This window comes from Chiloscyllium plagiosum, unplaced genomic scaffold (assembly GCF_037043375.1).
Source record: "Chiloscyllium plagiosum isolate Xiang-an unplaced genomic scaffold, Cpla_swu_hap1 HiC_scaffold_18, whole genome shotgun sequence".
Taxonomy (NCBI): Eukaryota; Metazoa; Chordata; class Chondrichthyes; order Orectolobiformes; family Hemiscylliidae; genus Chiloscyllium; species Chiloscyllium plagiosum.
In genome coordinates, this window is record NW_028270156.1 from 7417065 (window position 1) to 7441405 (window position 24341).

Genomic DNA, 24341 nt, shown 5'->3' on the forward strand with positions numbered 1-24341 from the left:
AGGTCCAGAGAGGGGAGGGAGGTGTCCTAGATGGACCAAGTGAATTGAAGTGCAGGATGGAAGTTGTGGGCAAAGTTGATGAACTGCTCCAGTTCAGCCTGAGTGCAGGACGCTGCAACCTTCCCCTGCAACCAGAAAAGATGCAAAACCTGTGGGATCTCCATCCAGGGCCCCAAGCAGTCCTTCCAGGTGAGACAAAGGTTCACCTGCCTCACTTCCAACCTAGTTTACTGTATACAGTGCTCCCGCTATGGCCTTCTCTATATCAGGGCAACCAAACATAAACTCAGGGCATGTTTTGCTGAGCTTCTCAGCTGGGTCCGCAGGGGCCAACCAGACCTCCCATTCACCACCCGTTTTAATTCCCGTTCCCAAGCCCTTTCCAACATGCCCATCCTTGGCCTCCTCCATTGCCAAAACAAATCACAGCTCCTATTGGAGGAACAACACCTCATCTTCTGCCTGGGCACCCTTCAGCCTGGAGGACTGAACATTGAGTTCTCCAATTTCAATTAACCTTCCTCCCCATCCCCAACTTCTTTCCCAGCCCCTCCCCCCTCCCTTCCACTGTTCCCTGCCACCAAACAGATTCAATCCTCCCATTGACCAACCAGGTTGTACCTTCTGCCTGTGTTCACCTATCTCCACTTCACGACCTTGCCCCCATCTCTCCCTTTATCTGCAGCTCCCCCACATACACCCCCAGTCCTGAAGGAGGGTGACACCTGAAAATTCAGCTTCTGCAACTCCTGATGTCCCTGGCTTGGTGAGTTCTTCCCACCTCAGACCAGGTAAGGATGGCATATTTTTGTGAAGGACATTAATGAGTCAAATTGGGTTTTGTGACAATTGGCAATTTCCTGCTCATCAGTAGATTCTTAATTCCAGAGTTTTATAAAATTGAATTCAAATTCCATCATCTGTCGTGGTGAGAATTGAACCCAGGTCCCCAGAACAATAATCCCGAAAGATGTCTCCCTCGGTGTGACCGGTGACCTTCTGTACAGTCTTTATTCAGGTGTCAGCTGGCAGTTGTTATCATTTGAAGTCGGTTAGATGTCCTGCAAATGTTTCCAGCTGGACATTAGGAAGTGGAGGGGGAGGTGGTGGTCTCACAGGCTCTGCAAAGACAGAAATCCTGATGTTCCATTTCAATGAAGAGAGATTTGACCAAAAGCAGATATTATAAATCAGTGAGCTTGTGAATGATCTATCATGTCTAAATGTTCCATCAGGCTGGTGAGGATCTTTGTGTATGTCAAACTACCACGTGTTATCTCTAGCACTTTGCAGTATTCTGCTAAAGAATCGTTCTGAAATGGATGAAGGTCAAACAAGTCAGTAGAAAAGAACATTCTTTTATCTGTTTTCAGGGTGTGAGCAATGATGGCGCAGCTTCATTTACTGCTTATCTCGAATTTTCCCATTTTAATGTTAATTACAATTTATGGTCTGTATTGGATCCTTGAACACACATTACTGTCCACCTAAAGACCCATAACTCATTTAAAAAGAAAGCAAACTTTAGCAGGAAGGAACCCAACCCAAAATGAAGATCATTCAAACTTTAATTAACATACGATTGATACTGCAAATAAAGCTGTATGTTCCACTTCAAATAGTTGATACAACAAAACTACAAATTGCAAAACCACAAATACTTGCCCCACAATGTGGCACCTCATGCAATTTCAAAGTCTTCTCGCTTAATTTTCTGTAGGCAGTCTTCATTCACTCCAGTTTGTCCACGAGTTGTATTCTGCAGTGGCTGTCTTCCATCCAAGGTCCAACTTATGATTAACATCAATAAGGTGGACTTTCCCTTGAGTCATTCCTGATGAAGGGCTCCTGCCTGAAACATTGACTCTCCTGCTCCTCGGATGCTGCCTGACCTGCTGTGCTTTTCCAGAATTACACTCTCAACTCTCCCTTGAGTCATGTCAATCCTGATGCTGTAGCCTTCCGGAGTTCCTTTTAAACTGTCTCATCAACAGCACTACAGTTCTCAGTCTGCAGTTTTTCTGCCTACCTGAGTTATTCACATCACTTTTCAGATTCAGTTCCTTGCAGCTCGCCCATACATCGCTCGTCCATACATCACTTCCCTAAGACCTTCTGAAGTTCTACTTTCTTCTCACTGTCCAACAGAAAAAACAGCTTTTGTTGACCAGAGCTTTTCTTGGTGCTGCTGATACAAATTCTATGTTTTGCAACTGGGCTGCAACAGGGGGTGGTGGGCGTTTGGAACGCGTTGCCAGCAGAGGTGATAGAGGCAGGCATGGTAGATTCATTTAAGATGTGTCTGGACAGATGCAGGAGTAGGTGGGGAGCAGAGGGATACAAATGCTTAGGAATTGACCGACAGGTTTAGACAGTGGATTTGGATTGGCTCAGGCTTGGAGGGCCGAAGGGCCTTTTCCTAGGCTGTAAATTTTCTTTGTTCTTTGACACAGCTTGAGTTCACTTTAATCAGCCATTTATTGTAAGCATTCATATCCATAGCAACCTCAGCCAGTATTTACATCTTCAAAATAATTTCATATCCAAGATGAATTAGTCCGTTCCAAAATTCTCCCCATTTTTCACTTTGAATGTGATGGTGCTTTCACAAAAGAAAACACAGGTTTTTCCAAAGATCAGTGCTCTTCTACACTAACTTGATACCTGCTTCCATTTATTCTTTTCAAAATCTAGTAGTATGGCTTTCCCTTTGGAATGTACATTTTGAGTTGAATCTATCATGTGCTTTACACCATACAAACATTTGTCAGTTCTGGTTTGAGTAATGATGCCAATGTTTGTGCAAATGAAGATAGTTAATGTTGTAAAAGTAATATCTAAAATTCAGTGCACCCATGCCTACAGTCACGTTCCTCATGGTTTGATAATTAAAGATTCAGGTTGCTGGTAACAGCTAGCTAACTTCTCCCCATCAAGTACAGTTTCACACTTGGACTTCAAAAATAATCCCCAGCTCCTCGACTTCGTGACATATTTTGCACTTTCAGCTTCTCGTATTTGACCTTTCCATGGTAACTTACATCAAGGATGTTTGTCCAGAGTTTGTGTCAAGTCAGTTTGGTCGCTTGTGCCTCCAACAGACCCCTCAGCCCACCCCATCTCAGCAGCTTTTCCAGAGGATTTATTAACCATCAATCAAGTTAATTGTTTGAACGAAGCATTGTTGCTGACATTAATTTCTTTTATTTCCTCATTTTCACAAGTCATTTGGTTCCATAACATTTCGACATTTTCTCTGTTGTCCTCCATGAAGAAAGACACCGTGACTAGTGGGGTACCGCAGGGATCAGTGATGGGACCGCAGCCTTTTACAATATATATTAATGATATAGAAGATGGTATTAGTAATAGCATTAGCAAATTTGCTGATGATACTAAGCTGGGTGGCAGGGTGAAATGTGAGGAGGATGTTAGGAGATTACAGGGTGACCTGGACGGGTTAGGTGAGTGGTCAGATGCATGGCATGTGGATAAATGTATGGTTATCCACTTTGGTGGCAAGAACAGGAAGGCAGATTACTATCTAAATGGAGGAGAAAGCGAGGTCTGCAGATGCTGGAGATCAGAGCTGAAAATGTGTTGCTGGAAAAGCGCAGCAGGTCAGGCAGCATCCAGGGAACAGGAGAATCGACGTTTCGGGCATAAGCCCTTCTTAAGGAATGAGGAAAGTTTGTCCAGCAGGCTAAGATAAAAGGTAGGGAGGAGGGACTTGGGGGAGGGGCGTCGGAAATGCGATAGGTGGAAAGAGGTCAAGGTGAGGGTGATAGGTCAGACTGGGGTGGGGGCGGAGAGGTCAGGAAGAAGATTGCAGGTTAGGAAGGCAGTGCTGAGTTCGATGGATTTGACTGAGACAAGGTGGGGGGAGGGGAAATGAGGAAACTGGTGAAATCCGAGTTCATCCCTTGTGGTTGGAGGGTTCCTAGGCGGAAGATGAGGCGCTCTTCCTCCAACCGTCGTGGTCTGGCTGCGCTGTTCCAGCAACACATTTTCAGCTACTATCTAAATGGAGTCAATTTAGGTAAAGGGGCAGGACAAAGAGATCTGGGTGTTCTTGTACACCAGTCAATGAAGGTAAGCATGCAGGTACAGCAGGCAGTGAAGAAAGCTAATAGCATGCTGGCCTTCATTACAAGAGGGGTTGAGTATAGAAGCAAAGAGGTTCTTCTGCAGCTGTACAGGGCCCTGGTGAGACCACACCTGGAGTCCTGGTTGCAGTTCTGGTCTCCAAATTTGAGGAAAGACATTCTGGCTATTGAGGGAGTGCAGCGTAGGTTCACGAGGTCAATTCCTGGAATGGCGGGACTACCTTATGCTGAAAGACTGAAGCGACTGGGCTTGTATACCCTTGAGTTTCGAAGACTGAGAGGGGATCTGATTGAGACATATAAGATTATTAAAGGATTGGACACTCTGGAGGCAGGAAACATGTTTCCGCTGATGGGTGAGTGCTGAACCAGAGGACACAGCTTAAAAATACAGGGTAGACCATTTAGGACAGAGATGAGGAGAAACTTCTTCACCCAGAGAGTGGTGGCTGTGTGGAATGCTCTGTCCCAGAAGGCAGTGGTGGCCCACTCTCTGGATTCATTTAAGAAAGAGTTGGATAGAGCTCTCAAGGATTGTGGAATCAAACATTATGGAGATAAGGCAGGAACAGGATACTGATTAAGGATGATCAGCCATGATCATATTGAATGGTGGTGCAGGCTCGAAGGGCAGAATGGCCTACTCCTGCACCTATTCTCTAAGATAGTTATTCAGTTTTTTTCCCAGCATTTCAGGGTTAAAAATTCCCCGTCTCCATCAGTGCTCGACACTTTTGACATTTCTAATTGTTTTCAATTCACATCGTTAGAGAAGCTTTTAAAGTCTGCCTTTGCCTTTTCTTTTTCTGCATTCTATCAATGATTATCACTTTTTTTTGGTAACTTCATAAGCAACTTCCTTTCAACTTTTAATCTTTAACTTGCTTTTCTAACTGTGCTAGATTTCTTTTTCTTTACTCATTCACGGAATAAGAATATTGAATGGCCTGGACAGAGTGGACATTGGGAAGATCTCTCCATTGGTAGGAGACACTAGGACCCGAGGGTACAGCCTTAGGGTAAAGGGAAAACCTTTTAGAATGGAGATAAGGAGAAACCTCTTCAGCCAGAGAGTGGGGAATCTGTAAATCCATTGCCACAGAAGGCTGTGGAGGCCAGGTCATTGAGTATATTTAAAACAGAGATTCTTGATTGCCACGGGGATCATAGGTTATGGGGAGAAAGCTGGAAAATGGGTTTGAAAAACCTCCTAGCCATGGTAGAGCAGACCTGATGGACTGAATGGCCTAATTTCTGCTCCTATGTCTTATGGGATGTTGGTGTTGCTGGCTGGGCCAACATTGGTTGCCTATCTGAGTTGTAGTTGAGAAGTTGGTGATGAATTACTTTCCTGAACTATTGCACTCTACATCTTAAAAATTCATTCACAGAATGTGCATGTCACTGGCTGGGTCAGCATTTATTGCACATTCCTCATTGCCCAGAGTGCAGTTAAGAATCAACCACATTGCTGTGGGTCTGGAGTCACACGTAGGCCAGACCAGGTTCTGACACAGACTTCCTTCCCTAAAGGACATTAGTGAACTGAATGGGTTTTTTCTGACAATCCACAATGGATTCATCATCACTCAATCACTCAACTCTTAATTCTAGATTTGTACCAATTGCAGCAGTGGGATTTGAACTCTGGTCCCCAGAACATTGATTGGACGGCTGATTAACAAGCTAGTGATCATAACACAAGGCTATCACCACTCCAACATACACATTCTCTCACCCTCCTGACTTTACCTTGTCAATGCTGGACACGCTTTGGGCACACAGGATGTGAGTTACTCACTGCAGGGTTCCTAATCTCTGACTTGCCATGGTATTGATATGGCTCGTCCGGTTCAGTTTCTGGTCAACAATAATCAACCCCCTCCAAGAGGTTGATATTGGGAGATTTCGCGACGGTGTATCAAGGGACGATCAAAAGATTATCTCTTGTTTGAGATGGTCATTGCTTGGCACTTGTACGGTGTGTGTATTACTGGGCACTTGTCTGGATTGTTCTTGACATTAAGCCTGGATATTGTCGAGATCTTGCCGAATTTGAACATGGTTTGCTTCAGTATCTAAAGAGTCATGAATGGTGCTGAATGCTGCGATCATTGGTTAACATCCCCACTTCTGACCTTATGATGAAGGGAAGGTCATTGATGAAGCAGCTGAAGATGGTAGGGCCAGGGACACGACCCTGAGGAACTCCTGCAGAGATGTCCTGGAGCTGAGATGACTGACCTCCCACAGCCATCTTCCCCCGTGCCAACCAGTGGACAGTGCCCCCTGCTCAGCCCCAGTTCCCATTGACTTCAGATTTGCTCAAGTTCCTCAATGCCATGCTTTGTCAAATTGTCCTACAAACAGCAGCGTACCTGATTTGGGAATGTGATTCGAGGCTATGTTTAAGGGAAAAGGTGATCCCAGACAGCTCAGCTCGAGAGAGAATGTAATAGTTTCCTTTTCCTTCTCCTTCCTCCTTTCTAACTCATCCTCCCCCATCTTTGCCACTTCATCTCCCTCCTGTTCTGCTCAGACTCCTCTCCCTTATCTTCTTTGTCCTGCTTTGCTTCCTCTTGCTCCATTTCCTCTTTCTATGCTGCCTTTTCCTCTTCTTCCTCCCCCTTCCTTCTGTTCTCTTCTCTCCACATCCTCTCACTCCCTTCCCTCCTTCTTCCCCACCCTTTTCCTTCTCATTCCCTTCCTTCTCTCCCACTCTCTTTTCCTCTTCCTTCTTCCTCTATTCCTTCTTCATTAATCTCTTATTCCACCTCATCTTCCCCTCCCACTTTTATGTTTCCCTCTTCCTCCTCTCCCAATCCTTCTCTTTTCCTCCGTCCAGCTCCTCTTCTGCCCTCCTCCTCCGTTCATCGTACTCCTTCTCTCCTCTCCCCTCCCCTCCCACCTCCCCCACACCCCCCTACCCCACTCCTCTTTTCCCTCTCCTCCTCCTCCTTTTGAAGAGTTCACTATGAGACTGGTGCCCTTGTGATGACAGATTGTGGAGGATACAGTAGATCACTGACTTCCGCAAGCACTCTGTCCATGCTTCTGCACACTAAAGGTGCTCTATAAATGCACATTGTTGTACCACGCAATTGTATAACACAACTGCTCTTAATTGTGGAGAGTTAAAGTCTGCTGACATTTATTCAGTGTTTGTTTAATGCAAAATCTTTATTAAAAAAAGACTAAGACACGGACCTAAGACCAAAAGCAATTCAGGTTTGATGGTAGACTTTCATTATTTTTAATATCTGTGCTTCTGAAATGTGTTTGAAAATCCATTCTTATCTTCTGCATTAAAATGAGCTGAATCAATTTTGCAATGACAGCATTTCCCATGTAGAATACATGGATGAGCAGAGCTTCTGATAAAAGTCTGTTTGTTACAGTTCAGTGCAGTCCTCGTAAACGTGATCCCACATTATTACAGCTGCTTTATCAATGGTTTCCTATTTGCTGTCATTGGAAAGCTCAAAGGAACTTTAACTGAAATGTAGGAAATTTATGGTAATACATCAAATTAATTTATTAATTCGAATGAAATCCTACAGCTAAGCATCATTTTAGTGATGCGGTCCTTGAATTTTAGTCACACTCACGTACAGGGCTTATTATCCATTTTAACTAATTGTATATGTAAATGAATGAAAATAGATTAAATAACCTTCCATCCTTCCCTGTACAGAATTCAAGATTATAGTTGTATTTAATCCAGTTTTTTGTTCAGTGGTGTTTTGGTGCAAGATTTAACATCATTGTGGGGAGATGGTTGGAATTACAAACAGCATTCACAGTTGGACAATACAATGAATGTGAAACTGTCTAATGGCTGCAGTTAATTCTTTGAGACTATAGTACATTACTGAGCAGTATTTAATCACTATGTGATAGTTTAACATGACAAAATATTAAATTGAGTGTTTTCCTTGAAAATATAATTTTGGATCTTATTTTAGATGTCAGTAAAGAAGCAAGCTTATTTTTAGTTTTCTAAATACTCAGTTCACCATGTTAATTTAGTGGGAAAGAAAGCAATTTTGAATAAATTCCTGAGTTTTTTTTTATGGTTCACTTATGGGATATGGGCATCCTCAGCCAGGTGAGTGTTGTTTTTTTTTCTCTTGTCCATTTCTAATTGTCCTTGGCACATAGAACATTCCAGCGCAGTACAGGCCCTTCGGCCCTCAATGTTGTGCCGACCTGTGAAACCAATCTGAAGCCCATCTAACCTAAACTATTCCATTATCATGCATATATTTACCCAATGACCATTTAAATGCCGTTGGCGAGTCCACTACTGTTGCAGGCAGTTCATTCCACGCCCTTACTACTCTCTGAGTAAAGAAACTACCTCTGACATCTGTCCTATATCTATCACCCCTCAATTTAAAGCTATGTCCCCTCATGCTAGCCATCACCATCTGAGTAAAAAGGCTCTCACTTTCCACCGATTTAATCCTCTGATCATCTTGTATATCTCTATTAAGTCACCTCTTAACCACCTTCTCTCTAACGAAAACAACCTAAAATCCTTCAGCATTTCCTCATAAGACCTTCTCTCCATACTAGGCAACATCCTGGTAAATCTCCTCTGAACCCTTTCCAAACCTTCCACATCCTTCCTATAATGTGACCAGAACTGTATGCAATACCCCAAGTGTGGCTGCACCAGGGTTTTGTACAGTGCAACATGACCTCATGGCTCTGAAACTCAATCCTCCTACTAATAAAAGTTAACACACCATATGCCTTCTTAACAACCTTATCAACCTGGGTGGCAACTTTCAGAGATTTAAGCACAGGGACTCTGAGATCTCTCTGCTCATCCACACTACCAAGGATGCTTCCATTAGCCCAGTACTCTGCATTACTGTTATTCATTCTAAAGAGAATCACCTCTCACTTTTCTGCATTAAACTCCTTTTGCCACCTCTCAGCCCAGCTCTGCAGCTTATCTATATCCCTATGTAACCTCTAACATCCTTCTGCACCGACTTCAGTGTCATCCACAAATTTATTAGGAGACAGTGATGTCTGCAGATGCTGGAGATTAAAGTTAAGAGTGTGTTGCTGGAAAAGCAAGCAGGTCAGGTAGCATCTGAGGAGCAGGAAAATTAATTAACATTTTAGGGCAAAAGCCCTCCATCAGGAATGAGACTGGGAGCCTCTGGAGTGGAGAGATAAATGGGGCGGGGGGGGAGGAGAAGTTAGCTGAGTGTGTAATAGATGGATGGAGTTGGGGGTAAAGGTGACAGGTCGGAGAAGAGAGTGGAGCTGGAAGGAAGGTTGACAGGTGGGACGGGTCATGAGGGTGGTGCTAAGCTGGAAGGTTGGAACTGGGGTAAGGTGGGGGAGGGGAAATGAGGAAACTGGTGAATTTCACATTGATGCTCTGGGGTTGAAGGGTTCCGAGGCGGAAGATAAAGGCATTCTTCCTCCAGGCATCGGGTGGTGAGGGAGTGGTGGTGGAGGCGGCCCAGGACCTCCATGTCCTCAGCAGGGTGGGAGGGGGAGTTTAAATTTTCAGCTACGGGGCGGTGGGGTTGATTGGTGTGGGTGTCCTAGAGATGTTCCCTGAAGCGCTCTGTGAGGAGGTGTCCAGTCTCTCCAATGTAGAGGAGACTGCATCGGGAACAACGGGTACAATAAATGACATTGGTGGAAGTGCAGGTGAAACTTTGACAGATGTGGAAGGTTCCTTTGGGGCCTTGGATCGAGATGAGGGGGGAGGTGTGGGTGCAGGTTTGTGGAGTCAGTGGGTTTGTACAAAATGTCAGTGTTGAGTCAGTCCTCGTGGATGGACATAGAGATGGAGAGGTCTAGGAAGGGGAGGGAGGTATGAGAGATGGTCCAGGTGAATTTAAGGTCGGGGTGGAATGTGTTGGTGAAGTTGATGAATTGCTCAACCTCCTCGCGGGAGCACAAGGTGGCGCTGATGTAGTCATCAGTGTAGCAGAGGAAGAGGTGGGGAGTGGTGCCAGTGTAACTATGGAAGATGGACTGTTCTATGTAGCCAACAAAGAGACAGGCATAGCTGGGGCCCATGCGGATGCCCATGACTACCCCTTTCATCTGGAGGATGTGGGAGGATTCGTAGGAGAAATTGTTGAGGGTGAGGACCAGTTCAGCCAAACAAGTGAGTGTGTCAGTGGAAGGGTACTGGTGGGGGGGGGTGTTGGGAGAGGAAGAAATGGAGGGTTTGAAGGCCCTGGTCATGGCGGATGGAGGTGTAGAGGGATTGGATGTCCATGGTGAAGATGAGGTGGGGAAACAGAAGTCTTGGAGGAGGTGTAGGGTGTGGGTGGTGTACCGAACGTATGTGGGGAGATCCTGGACTTTGGGGGGAGGGTAGGACATTATTGAGATAGGTGGGACAGGAGCCGGCTGAGATGATATGCTGACCAGGCTAGTCAGGCTTGTGGATCTTGGGAAGGCGGTAGAATCAGGCGGTGCGGGGTTCCCGAATTATGAGGTTAGGAGTTGTGGGTGGGAGATCCCCTGAGGTGATGAGGTCTGGGAGATGATGGTTTGTTGGTGGGGTGTGAGGTCATGGTCAAGGGGGCGGTAGGAGTAGGTGTCTTTGAGTTGACGTCTGGCTTCAGTGGGGCAGAGGTCAGTGCGCCAAACTACCACTGCATCCTCCTTGTCCGCTGGTTTGATGGTGAGGTTGGGGTTGGACCAGAGGGAGTGAAGGGCTGCGCATTGTGAGGGTGAAAGGTTAGAGTGGGGGAGGGGGTGGACAGGTTGAGGTGGTTGATTTCACGGCGGTAGTTGGAAATGAAGAGGTCAAGGGTGGGTAGTAGGCCAGCACGGGGTGTCCAGGTGGATGGGGTGTGTTGGAGGCGGGAGAAGGTGTTCTCGATGGGAGTGCAGGTGTCTTGGTTGTAAAAGTAGGCGTGTAGGCGGCGGAAGAAACTATAAATGCCACAGCATGTGTTAAACTCATTAATCTGGGACCTTCTCCCCAACCCCACCCCCACCCCCCCTCCCATTTATCTCTCCACCCATAAGGCTCCCAGCCTCATTCCTGATGAAAGGCTCCGACCCGAAACGTCGATTCTCCTGCTTCTCTGATGCTGCCTGACCTGCTGTGCTTTTCCAGCAACACACTCTCAATGCAAATTTACTAACCCATCCTTCTATGCCTTCATCAGGTCATTTATAAAAACGACAAACAACAATGACACACTACTATTAACTGAACTCCAGGATGAACATTTCCCATCAGCCACCACCCTCTATCTTCTTACAACTCGCCGATTTCTGATCCAAACTACTAAATCAGACTCAATCCAATGCCTCCATATTTTGTGCAACAGCCTACCATGGAGAACCTTATCAAATGCCTTACTGAAATCCATATACACCATATCAACCACTTTACCCTCATCCACCTGTTTGGTCACCTTCTCAAAGAACTCAATAAGGTTTGTGAGGCACAATCTACTCTTCACAAAACCGTGTTGACTATCCCTAATTAACTTATTCCTTTCTGGATGATTATAAATCCTATCCCTTATAACGTTTTCCAACACTTTACTCACAACCAAAGTAAGGCTCACTGGTTTATAATTAGCAGGGTTGTGTTGACTCCCCTTCTTGGACAAGGGGACAACATTTGCAATCCTCCAGTCTTAAAGCACAATTCCTGTCGACAATGACGACATAAAGATCAAAGCCAAAAGCTCTGCAATTTCCTCCCCAGAGAATCTGAGGATAACTCCCATCCAGCCCAGGGGACTTATCTATTTTCACACTTTCCAGATTTGCTAACACCACCTCTTCATGACCTTCAATCCAATCTAGTCTAATAGCCTGTATCTCAGTGTTCTCCTCGACAACATTGTAAATACTGAGGAAAAATATTCATTTAGCATCTCTTCAATTTCCTCGGACTCCACGCACAGCTTCCCACTACTTTCCTTGACTGTCCTAAACTTTCTCTAGTCATTCTTTTATTCCTGATATACCTATAGAAAGCTTTAAGGTTTTCCTTGATACTACCTGCCAAAGACTTCTCATGTCCCCTCCTGGCTCTTCTTAGCTGTCTCTTTAGGTCTTTCCTGGCTCAGTTGTATCTCTCAAGTGCCCTAGCTGAGCCTTCTTTACAGAAGCTGTCTTCTTCCTCTTGACAAGAAATTCAACTTCATTAGTAAACCACGGGATCCCTTGCTCGACTACTTCCTGCCTGCCCGACAGATGCATACTTACCAAGGATGTGCAATAGCTGTTCCTTGAACAAGCTCCACATTTTAGTTGTGGCCACCCCCTACAGTTTCCTTCCTTATCCTAAATCTTGCCTAATTGCATCATAATAGCCTTTCCCCAAGCTACAACTCTTGCCCTGTGGTGTATACCTATCCCTTTCCATGGCTAAAGTCAACTTAACCGAATTGTGGTCCCAATCACCAAAGTGCTCACCTACCTCCAAATCTAACACCTGACTGGGTTCATTCCCCAGTACAAAATCCAATGTTGCTTTGCCTCTTGTTGGTCTGTCTATATACTGTGTCAGGAAACTCTCCTGCACACATTGGACAAAGTCAAGATTAGAGTGATGCTGGAAAAGTGCAGCAGGTCAGGCAGCATCCGAAGAGCAGGAAAATCGACATTTCGGGCAAAAGTCCTTCATCAAGGCTTTTTTTCCTGCTCCTCGGATGCTGCCTGACCTGCTGCGCTTTTCCAGCACCACTCTAATCTTGATTCTAATCTCCAGCACCTGCAATACCCACTTTCACTACATTGGACAAAAACTGTCCCATCTAAAGTACTCGAACTATTGCATTTCCAGTCAATATTTGGAAAGTTAAAAGTCCCCCATAACAACTAACCTGTTACTCTCGCTCTTATTCAGAATCATCTTTGTAATCCTTTCCTCTATGTCTGTGGAACTTTTGGAGGCCTATGGAAGGTTCCCAACGGGGTAACCTCTCCTTTCCTGTTTCTTACCTCAGCCCATACTACCTCAGTAGACAAGTCCTCAACCATCCTTTCTCCAACCATAATGCTGTCCTTCACTGACAATGCTGCACCTTCCCCTCTTTTACCTCTTCCTCTTCTTACTGAAACATCTAATTCCCGGAACCTGCAAAAACCATTCCTGCTCCCCTCCTCTATCCATTTCTCTGAAATGGCCACAACATTGAAGCGGGAAAGTGAGGACTGCAGATGCTGGAGATCAGAGCTGAAAATGTGTCGCTGGAAAAGCACAGCGGGTCAGGCAGCATCCAAGGAGCAGGAGAATCGACTTTTCGGGCACGAGCCCTTCTTCAGGAACATTGAAGCCCCAGGTACCAACCCATGCCACAAGTTCACCCACTTCAAACCACCTTCCTGCTTGCCAATGCCCTCTTGCAACCTTGAAACCTCATTCATAACCTCACTACTCTCAACTGGAGCTACAATTCAGGTTCCCATCCCCCTGCTGAATTAGTTTAAACCCTCCAGAAGAGCATAGCAACACTCCCCCACCGCACCCCCCCCAGGATATTAATACCCCTCTGGTTCAGGTATACACCATCCTGTTTGTAGAGATCCCACCTACCCCAGAATGAGCTCCAGGTATCTGAATCCCTCCCTCCTGCACTATCCCTGTAGCCACATGTTCAACTCCCCTCTCTCCCTATTCCTCGCCCCGCTCGCACATGACACAGATAACAAACTAGAGATAATAATTCTGTTTGTTCTAGCTCTCAGCTTACACCCTAGCTCTCTGAATTAAGCCTTCTGCCTTAAATCCCCATCCCTTTTCCTACCTGTGTCATTGGTGCCTGTATGAACCATGACTTGGGGCTGCCCCCTCCTCCCCCTTAAGGATTCCGAAAACACGATCCGAGATGGTGTTGCTGAATCAACATCTTGAATCACAGCGGTCTCTGGGCTATAGGGGCACACACACAGTTGTTCGGGAAGGAGATACAGGGTTTTGAGCTGGAAGGGTGATGTGCGATACCAAATCAGGCAAGTGTGTAGAGGGAATGTGCAGTTGGTGGCGTTCCCATGTACCTGTAACCCTTATCCTTCTAGATGGTGTGGGCCGTGGGTTTGAAAGGTGCTGTCTGAGAGGCTTTGGTGAATTCCTGCAGTGCATCGTGTGCTGATGCACACTGTTGGTAATGAGCGTGGGTGGTTGGGGGAGTGAATGTTGAAGGTGGTTAACAAGGGGCTGGTTTCACACTGGGGGTGGTTCGAGTGTGGAATGCACCGCTGGAGGAAGTGGTGGCGGTGGGTATAATTACAACATTCAAAACACATTTAGACAGGTACATGAACAGGAAAGGTTTAGAGGTTATCAATCAAACACAGACAAATGGGGCTAGTTTAGTTTGGGATACCTGGTTGGCAAGGACAGGTTGGGTTGCAGATTCATAGTTCCTTGAAGGTGGACTCACAGACAGGGTAGTGAAGAAGGCACACTTGCCTTCATTGATCAGTGCATTGAGTATAGGAGTTGGGAGGTTATGTTATAGCTGTGCAGGACATTGGTAAGGCCACTTTTGGAATACTGCATTTAGTTCTGGTCTCCCTGCTATTGGAAAGATGTTGTTAAATTTGAAAGGGTGCAGAATGATATTCAAGATGTTGCCCGGAGGGTTTGAGCTGTAGGGAGAGGCTGGGGCTGTTTTTCCTGGAGTATTGGAGGCTGCGGGGTGACTTATAGAGGTTTATAAAATCATGAAGGGCATGGATAGGATAAATAGACAAAGTCTTTTCCCTGGGGTGGGGGGAGTCCAGAACTAGACAACAAAAGTTTAAGGTGAGAGGGGAAAGATGTAAGAGGGATCTCTGGCAACTTTTTCATGCAGAGGGTGGTGCATGTGTGCCCGAGGGAGTGGTGGAGGCTGGTATAATTATAACGTTTAAAAGGTTTCTGGATGGATATATGAATAGGAAGAGTTCAGAGGGATATGGGCCAAGTGCTGGCATGTGGAACTAGATTGGGTTGGGATATCTGGTCGGTATGAATGATTTGGACCGAAGGGTTTGTTTCCATACTGTACATTGTTATGACTCTATGAAGGATGGTAACTGGCATGTGTTTTAAAGATTTTCTTACACTTGATGACGTTCATCTCCCCTCCGTTTCATTCAAAGCAACATTTTATGGGGAGATTTGGCTAGGAAAGTAAACACTATTGTTCATTTATAAAAAATCAAACAAATATCCCTCCTTTTATTCTTCTGACCCAGGTACCAAATAAATCATGATCGCAAATTAATTTGAAATTCATTTTATAAGTTAAATGTTAACTTTCTAAGTTAAGAAAAAATTAACTGTCCTCAGAAAGCTTTAGCTGATGTTTTGAATGGTGATTTTGATCATAACATAAGAACTGGGAGCAGGAGTAGGCCGTCCGGCCTTTTTGAGCCTGCTCCACCACTCAGTAAGATCATGGCTAATCTTTTTGTGGACTCGGCTCCACTTACCCGCACTCTCATTGTATCCCTTAATTCCTTTAGTGTTTAAAAGTATATCTATCTTAGCTATAAAAACATTTACTGCTGAAAATGTGTTGCTGGAAAAGCGCAGCAGGTCAGGCAGCATCCAAGGAGCAGGAGAATCGGCATTTCAGGCATGAGCCCTTCTTTGGGAATGAGGAAAGTGTGCCAAGCAGGCTAAGATAAAAGGTAGGGAGGAGGGATTTGGGGGAGGGGTGTTGGAAATGCGATAGGTGGAAGGAGGTTAAGGTGAGGGTGATAGGCTGGAGTGGGGGTGGGGGGCGGAGAGGTCAGGAAGAAGATTGCAGGTTAGGAAGGTGGTGCTGAGTTCGAAGGTTGGGACTGAGACAAGGTGGGGGGAGGGGAAGTGAGGAAACTGGAGAAATCTGAGTTCACCCCTTGTGGTTGGAGGGTTCCTAGGCAGAAGATGAGGCGCTCTTCCTCCAGCCGTTGTGTTGCTATGGTCTGGCGATGGAGGAGTCCAAGGACCTGCATGTCCTTGGTGGAGTGGGAGTTAAAGTGTTGAGCCACGGGGTGGTTGGGTTGGTTGATCCGGGTGTCCCAGATACCAAAAACATTTACTAAGGAAGCCTCAATTACTTCACTGGGCAGAGAATTCCATAGATTTACAACCCTCTGGGTGAAGAAGTTCCTTCTCAATTCAGTCCTAAACCTGCTCCCCCTAATTTTGAGGCTATGGAAATGAGGCTATGTCAATGGAAACATCCTTTCTGCCTCTATTCCCTTCATAATTTTATATGTTTCTATAAGATGCCCCCTCATTCTTCTAAATTCCAATCAATGTAATCCCTACTCAGTTTGTCCTCATAAGCCAACCCCCTCAACTCCAAAATCAACTTGGTGAACGTCCTCTGTACCCCTCTAATACCAGTACATCCTTTCTCCGGTAAGGAGACCAAAACTGCATGCAGTACTCCAGGTGTAGCCTCACTAGCACCCTATACAGCTGCAACACAACCTCCCTGCTTTTAACTCAATCCCTTTAGCAATGAACATAGAACATAGAACATAGAACAATACAGCACAGAACAGGCCCTTCGGCCCACGATGTTGTGCCGAACTTCTAACCTAGATTAAGTACCCATCCATGTACCTATCCAAATGCCGCTTAAAGGTCGCCAATGATTCCGACTCTACCACTCCCACGGGCAGCGCATTCCATGCCCCCACCACTCTCTGGGTAAAGAACCCACCCCTGACATCTCCCCTATACCTTCCACCCTTCACCTTAAATTTATGTCCCCTTGTAACACTCTGTTGTACCCGGGGAAAAAGTTTCTGACTGTCTACTCTATCTATTCCTCTGATCATCTTATAAACCTCTATCAAGTCACCCCTCATCCTTCGCCGTTCCAACGAGAAAAGGCCGAGAACTCTCAACCTATCCTCGTACGACTTCCTCTCCATTCCAGGCAACATCCTGGTAAATCTTCTCTGCACCCTCTCCAAAGCTTCCACATCTTTCCTAAAGTGAGGCGACCAGAACTGCACACAGTACTCCAACTGTGGCCTAACCAAAGTCCTGTACAGCTGCAACATCACTTCACGACTCTTGAATTCAATCCCTCTGCTAATGAACGATAATACTCCATAGGCCTTCTTACAAACTCTATCCACCTGAGTGGCAACCTTCAAAGATCTATGTACATAGACCCCAAGATCCCTCTGTTCCTCCACCTGACTAAGAACCCTACCATTAACCCTGTATTCCGCATTCTTATTTGTTCTTCCAAAATGGACAACCTCACACTTGGCAGGGTTGAACTCCATCTGCCACTCCGCAGCCCAGCTCTGTATCATATCTAAGTCCCTCTGCAGCCGACAACAGCCCTCCTCACTGTCCACAACTCCACCTATCTTCGTATCATCTGCAAATTTACTGACCCACCCTTCGACTCCCTCATCTAAGTCATTAATAAAAATTACAAACAGCAGAGGACCCAGAACTGATCCCTGCGGAACTCCACTTGTAACTGGGCTCCAGGCTGAATATTTACCATCTACCACCACTCTCTGCCTTCGACCGGTTAGCCAGTTTTCTATCCAATTAGCCAAATTTCCCTCTATCCCATGCCTCCTGACTTTCCGCATAAGCCTACCATGGGGAACCTTATCAAATGCCTTACTAAAATCCATGTACACTACATCCACTGCTCTTCCCTCATCCACATGCTTGGTCACCTCCTCGAAGAATTCAATAAGACTTGTAAGGCAAGACCTACCCTTCACAAATCCGTGCTGGCTGTCCCTAATCAAGCAGTGTCTTTCCAGATACTCATAATGAAGGGCAAAATTCCATTTTTCTTCCTCAAGATAAGATTGAAGAGGCTTTTGATGAAATTTTAAAAATTGTTTTTTGTGAAACATGCCAAATTAAGTCTAAAACTGCTATCTTCTGTGCAAATTCATGTAGCCAACAGCACCCCTTGAACAGCATGGGGTGCTGCTGATGTTCTGTGCCATGGGTGAGAAACAATTGGTCACTCACTGGGAGAGATCGAAACACCAGTTACAGTATGTTACTGGGTTAAAGTCCTAGAATTCCCTCCTTACAAGCATCGTGGGTCTACCTACAGCACATGGACTGCAGCAGTTCAAGAGGATAGCTCACCACCACATTCTGAAGGGCAACTAGGGACGGGCAATAAATACTTGTCCAGCCAGCGACACCCATATCCCATGAGTGAGTGAATTTTAAAAAAAATGTTTGGGTGAAGAAAGGGGAACCTATGAATTAAAAGCAGGGGCAGGAACATGTCATGTGACTCACCCACCATTCAATTAGATCATCAGAGAATCCTACAGTGTGAAACCAGCAACTTGGCCTATCAAGTCGACACCAGCATTTCAAAGAATATCCCAGACAGACCCACCCCCTTGCTCTGTTGTTGTAACCCTGCAATTCACATGGGTAATTCACCTAGCCTGCATGTCTCTGGACAATATGGATAATCCACCTAATCTGCACATCTTTGGACTGTGGGAGGAAACCAGAGCACCCGGAGGAAATTCACGCCAACACTGGGACAATGTGCAAACTCTGAGGGTGGAATTGAACCTGGGTCCCTGGCGCTCTGAGGCAGCAGTGCTAACCACTGAGCCACCATGCCATCCGTGCTATACTGTACCCCACCTTCCTCATTTCACCCCCATTCTTACCAAGAATGTACCCTTAATACTTGGAGCAAAGTTCAGCTCAGTCCTAGTGGATGGCCAGCGTGTTTCAATGGAGTGCCCTCTCGCTGGCTGCTCAGCAAGTTTGCTCTCGCACTCCAAACCCACTGCATAAATTTACACATGGGGCTCTTCCATTTAATAGAGCCAGGATCAAACCATTCATGAAAAAAGGGAAGAAAGAGATAATTTTGAGAAATGTATAATTCTAGTATGTTTTATGTTGTCTTTGTTTCTCCTCAATTGAACCTTAAAGGTGTTGAAATGACTTTTCAGGTAGTTTTGGATGTTGGATGTGGAACTGGGATCTTGTCCATGTTTGCTGCCAAAGCAGGAGCCAAGCATGTGATCGGAGTGGACCAATCCGAGATCATTTACCAGGCCATGGATATTGTAAGGTAAAAAAAATTCTGGGGCTTGGGTTTTTTGCTTTGTGCTTTCCTAGCTATTGTTTCAGGCACAGTCCTTAAAATTACTGTTTTAATGAGAGAATTCTTTTGCGTTGAAAGTCAGGCAGGAGACTGATTAGGGATGCTGGGAGGGTGAGATAACAGAAAATGGACAGTGATAAGGATCATGCCCAGGAAATAAATTTTACCAGCTTAAGTAATTATTCTGTCTCGCGTAACGTTAGCTGTCATGGTAATAGCATATTCAGGAAGATGGATATGTTGTCTATTGGGGCTAAGAATCATTAAAATTTAAGAGTGGAAGTTGCTTGCTGATTGGATTTCAGTGTTTGCAGCTAAAGACCCACAATAAACAACACTGAAACACTGTGCAGAACTAGCAATGGTGTGGACTTGTTCCTCATCACTGCTGACACAGGGAGTGAATGAGCAAGATTGTTAGAAAAATGTGTTTCATTGTTGCAGGAAAAAAAAGACTTGCAGTTTAAAACAGAGTGGGATTAGGATCAGATTAGCACGATCTTCGGAATATTGAGGCTGAGAACTCCTGGGACTCTGGGCTCAGATATCCATGGGAAGACTGTTTAGCCTCGATGACTCCTAGTCAAATGTTTGATTTTTGCTTCTCAGTGCTATTAGTGAGTCGCTTAAAGTCCAACAGGTTTCCAAAATGACAAAAAGAAAGTGGTGATGTCACTGTGTTTTGACCTATGTTTTGTGGTATTGATGTGAATTTTGGTCTGTTCTGTGCAACTAATGTAAGTCCCTGGAATTGGGTTGCTGCTTTTTCAACCTCAATTGTGCATTACTTGCCTGCAGGTTAGGTGGATTGGCCATGCTAAATTGCCCATTGTGTCCAGGAATGTGCAGTCAAGGTGGATTAGCCATGGGAAATGCAGAGTTACGGGGTGAATGCACGGGTGTGGGTCTGGGTAGGATGCCGTTCAGAGAGTCAGTGTGGACTCGATAGGCTGAATGGCCTGTTTCCACACTGTCGGGATTCTGAGAAATATTAGAACAAATATTGTCCATGTCTTTAACCGATCTCTTCTATGTCTCATGGAGGAAGTTGACAATGAAAGAGTTGAATTGGTGTTCTGTAATTTGCAGTTGTTAGTAGCGACTCATTTCAAGGTTGCGTAGAGTACTAGCCTTACCTTCCCTCCTTCAGAAACCTCTGCAGCTAACGGTAAAGGTAAAGTCACCACAGTCTTATTAGGCGGCTCTCTCATTAGAGAAAAACAACTGATGGTGGTGGTTTTACTTGAGGGTCACCGTGCCTCAGATAAGGGGAGGGACAGAGAGAGCCCTATGTATGGTAACCTCAACCAGTGCAGGAATTGAACCCATCCTGTTGACGTCAATCTGCATCATAAACCAGCCATCCAGCCAACTGAGCTAAACCAAGCCCCATATCCAGGGACTGGGCACCAGTGAAGTGCTATCATGTTTTGATTGCACTCCTGTTTATTCTATAGGGAAACCATTATTTTCAGGCTCAGAGTATTGTCACAGGAGGACCATGATGCATTTTCTTTCACTTGAGCATCGAACATGATAAGGTGGGAATGAGGAAAGATGGAAGCAGAGCTGAATCAAGTAAAACTGACCCGAATCATTCCAGTGGTTTCAGAGATAAATGGACCACAGCACAAGTGATGGAGGTTGGCAGAGCTTTTTCCTCAGAACTTACTGCACAGGGGAAGACCATGCAGCCTACTCCACCTGTGCTAGCCCTTTGAAGGAGCAACAAAGTTGTGGCTCCCTTGCCTCTTTCCCTTTAAGAGTATATTTTCTTTCCCCTTTACCAATCCTTTTTGAAAATTGTGATTGAATTTGCCACTGCCTGCCTTCCGGGGCAGTGCATTTGTATCACTGCACTAAGCAAATTTCTTCTTATCTTTGTCCTTCCTTTTTTGCCTGTCATCTTCTGATTTCCTGCTCCCAATTGGCATGGTGCTGATGTATGTAGTGCAGGCTCTCTGAGTGTGAGAGAGAGAATTGGAAAAGCGAATGAAACTCTGCAGTTGCCGTATTCATTATAAGGGACAATCCTGACCATAGTATTTCTTGTAAAGCCTGGACGTAAGTTGCTTATCTGTCATCTTGACTGTTGTAGTGCAGTGTAGAAGAATAACTGTTGACACTATTGGCAGTTTGTGATTTAAAATGAACAGAACCTTCATTAACTTGTTACCAAGTGTGAGAACTGAAGTAACTACAAGACCCAATTATTCCAATTGCCCTCAAAATGCCACGAGTTTTCCCAAGTGACCTTTGCTTTCCCTTTTTACCCCACTCTAACTCCTCGCAGATAAGTTCTTGATTTATTTTCCCATTCCTTCCTCACTAAAGAACCTCAGACAGAGGTGGGAACTCTCAGACCGACCAATGCATGTTTGCTGTTCCGAAACAGTACGAAAATAAAATCAAGAAAATAAAGTTGATCCGAATATGTTTCCTTAAACCTGACATGGCGTGCTGTTTCAGGGTGACCTGTTCTCTTTTATATTAGCCTCTTTGTTCTGCATTAGGCACTGTCAGGTGGAAGGAAAAATGTCCCTCATTTATAGATGGAAATTATTTGCCAAGGAAATTACACCATAAATTTTGACTGAGGTGCCCTGAGCGTACCATATGCCCAAGGTTATCAGTGGATTGTCTCAAACTATTTGGATCAGTTAGTTAATTTGCTCTGTTCCACTCCCCAGCACCTTTATTCTGCAGATAACAATCACTTTCATCTCCTGTTATAATTCTTATGGACAAAATTAAAATTGTCTGTGTATTCTTCTCCCTCTCCCTTTCGTCTGATTTTGAGCTCTCTGTTATGCTTTTCTCCTTCATTCTACTTATCACCACACACCCTTGAAGTTTTCTAATTCTGCTTCTTTGTGAGTCTAAATCCTCTAGATGTGAACAGAAGGTATTGCTACAATGTGACTGCAAATAAATGTGTGACTGACGATGAAGAGAGTAGGAGAGAGTGAGGTCTGCAGATGCTGGGGATCAGAGACAAAAAATGTGGTGCTGGAAAAGCACAGCAGATCAGGCAGCATCCGAGGAGCAGGAGAGTCGACGTTTCGAGCATAAGCTCTCCGTCAGGAACGTTGAAGAGCTTATGCTCAAAATGAAGAAAGTAGTCCCAAACCCTTAAAAGTAGTTCCCAAAAATCAGAAACTATTCGTTAAGAAATAATCCCAAGGAGGCCTAAAAAAACCTGTTTTGGTTACATATCGATGCCTTTTGACGGGAAGCCTTATTTTTACTTGCTTTGGCGTCTCTGCTTGTCACTACTATTCATTTTTCCTTTTTGTTTCATCATCTTATTTCTGCCAGTCCACCCTATCTTCTCTCTGTCTCTCACAGACTCCATGACAATCTGCTATGTGCCTCTGCGTATTTTCTGAATTTGCCAGATTGGAGCCAAACTCCTGTTGATTCAAGCTGCAACCTGGATTCGACAGGCAGAAGGAAGATGGGCATAAAGGGATCGGGTGTTGAACTCTCAGGTGGCAAAGCAATTATATAGGCATGAAAACAGGCCATTTGGCCCATCTGTCCACACTGATGTTTATTTTCCCAAGCTATATTCAGTGACTAGGGTCTCAAATTGCCCAATCTAGGGCCATTCGGGGGCTGCGATGGGGGGACTTGGGTAAATCTTTGAAGGTGCTTGTCTGCACCCACCCTCTGCCATTCCTGCCACCCTCTGTGTTGTTTTTTTCCCCAAGACGAAACCGACCCAGCCTGCTAATCTTTTCCTGATGTATGTGTGACCCGTGTGGCTGAAAGTAACGAGACAAAAGCAACCATTTAGGAGCATGGAGGCCATGGATATGGGATCAGAAGAAGATTGAGGCATGAGTTTGGGATGAGAGTAGATTAGGACTAGGGTATAACAGTAAAGCACAGAAATAGGGCAGGCCTGTGTAAAATGTAGATTGTTGAGGAGAAATGGCAGGTTGTAAGAGTTAGTGGGATTGACATCTTTCCAAGTGGTTGATAGTTGTGTATAATGAAGGCCAGTCCTGTAAATTGAAATTTCTGGGGATGACCTGATCAGCGCATTATAGATTTATTAGAATCTTAAGCTGTGCGCTTTATAAGTAGATACACAATTGAAATTATACGGCTAAAGTAGTTTAATTTGTATTCGCAAATTTTTGTCTAACATGTGAAAGGCAAAAGCAGGCAACTTCTGACCAAAAAGTATCTAGAAGGCAGCTCAGTATACAAATAGTCATTTGGAGTACAGAGCTAGTTGGCAGTTGACTGTCAGTCGTCATTTAACTGGTACCTTCTTCATGGCAAAGACTCCAATTAGCACTGTCTCCTTATACAACGTAACAATATTGTTCCCTTTTATGTTAGTATCTCTTGTGAAAGTCCTATGTGAGTTTAAGATAAGTGTCAACAGATGTAAAATTTGTCCAGCATTGCACAAAATAGTTTGGGGTGAACTATCAGTAGACAATGAGCCAAAAAAAAATGACACTGGGCAGAGCACATGTGACAATTTGACAGCTTGCTCTAATGTGTCCTCATTTTGCTTAATATCAAGTGTCTGTTTCTTAACATGCCTGTGAATCCCTATGGGAAGTTTTACTAATTTCAGGATGCAATATGTTAGTGTCAGTGTCAGGAAATTAATTATTGGGTATTTAAATTTCACTCTGTACCTGTTTGTACACTTATTGTTTAGCATGTTGTTCTTGTTTCTGATGCCAGGGAAAATGAACTGGATAGTGTTATCACACTCATTAGAGGAAGGATTGAGGATGTCGAACTTCCAGTTGCTAAAGTGGACGTTATTATTTCGGAGTGGATGGTGAGTGTTTTTAAAAGAAAGTAATCAAGATTGCCACATTATGAATGTACAGCTGTGCAAGTGTTTGAACGTAACAACTACCTTTTTAAATTTCTGCTTCTTCTACCCCTTATGTTGCTATGAAACATGAGAGGCACTATATAAATGCAAGGTTTTGTTTTGTCACGTGCTGGTTAAGATTGGGAGCTCTCCCAACTGTTGCAGAGATCTGGTTCTGTATAACTATGCTGGTGCACCTTCCTGTTAAACCCAGGCTTCATCAATGGTGTCTCTGTGTGTCTTCATTTGCTAAAATTTCATTCGATAACCTTCTATACCTCCTGGTTCATAAGACCAAACAAAATAGGAACA

The 24341-nt window shown here is 44.7% G+C and overlaps 1 protein-coding gene across 2 annotated transcripts in view; it reads left to right on the forward strand.

Annotated features, from left to right (window-relative positions):
• prmt3 (protein arginine methyltransferase 3) overlaps positions 1-24341 on the forward strand; it is a 194297-nt gene that overhangs the window by 34815 nt on the left and 135141 nt on the right. For both annotated transcript variants that reach the window (XM_043705402.2, XM_043705398.2), the window contains exons 9-10: positions 19026-19147; positions 23891-23990. In XM_043705402.2, the coding sequence (XP_043561337.2) occupies positions 19026-19147; positions 23891-23990 (222 nt within the window). The remainder of the gene's footprint in view (positions 1-19025; positions 19148-23890; positions 23991-24341) is intronic.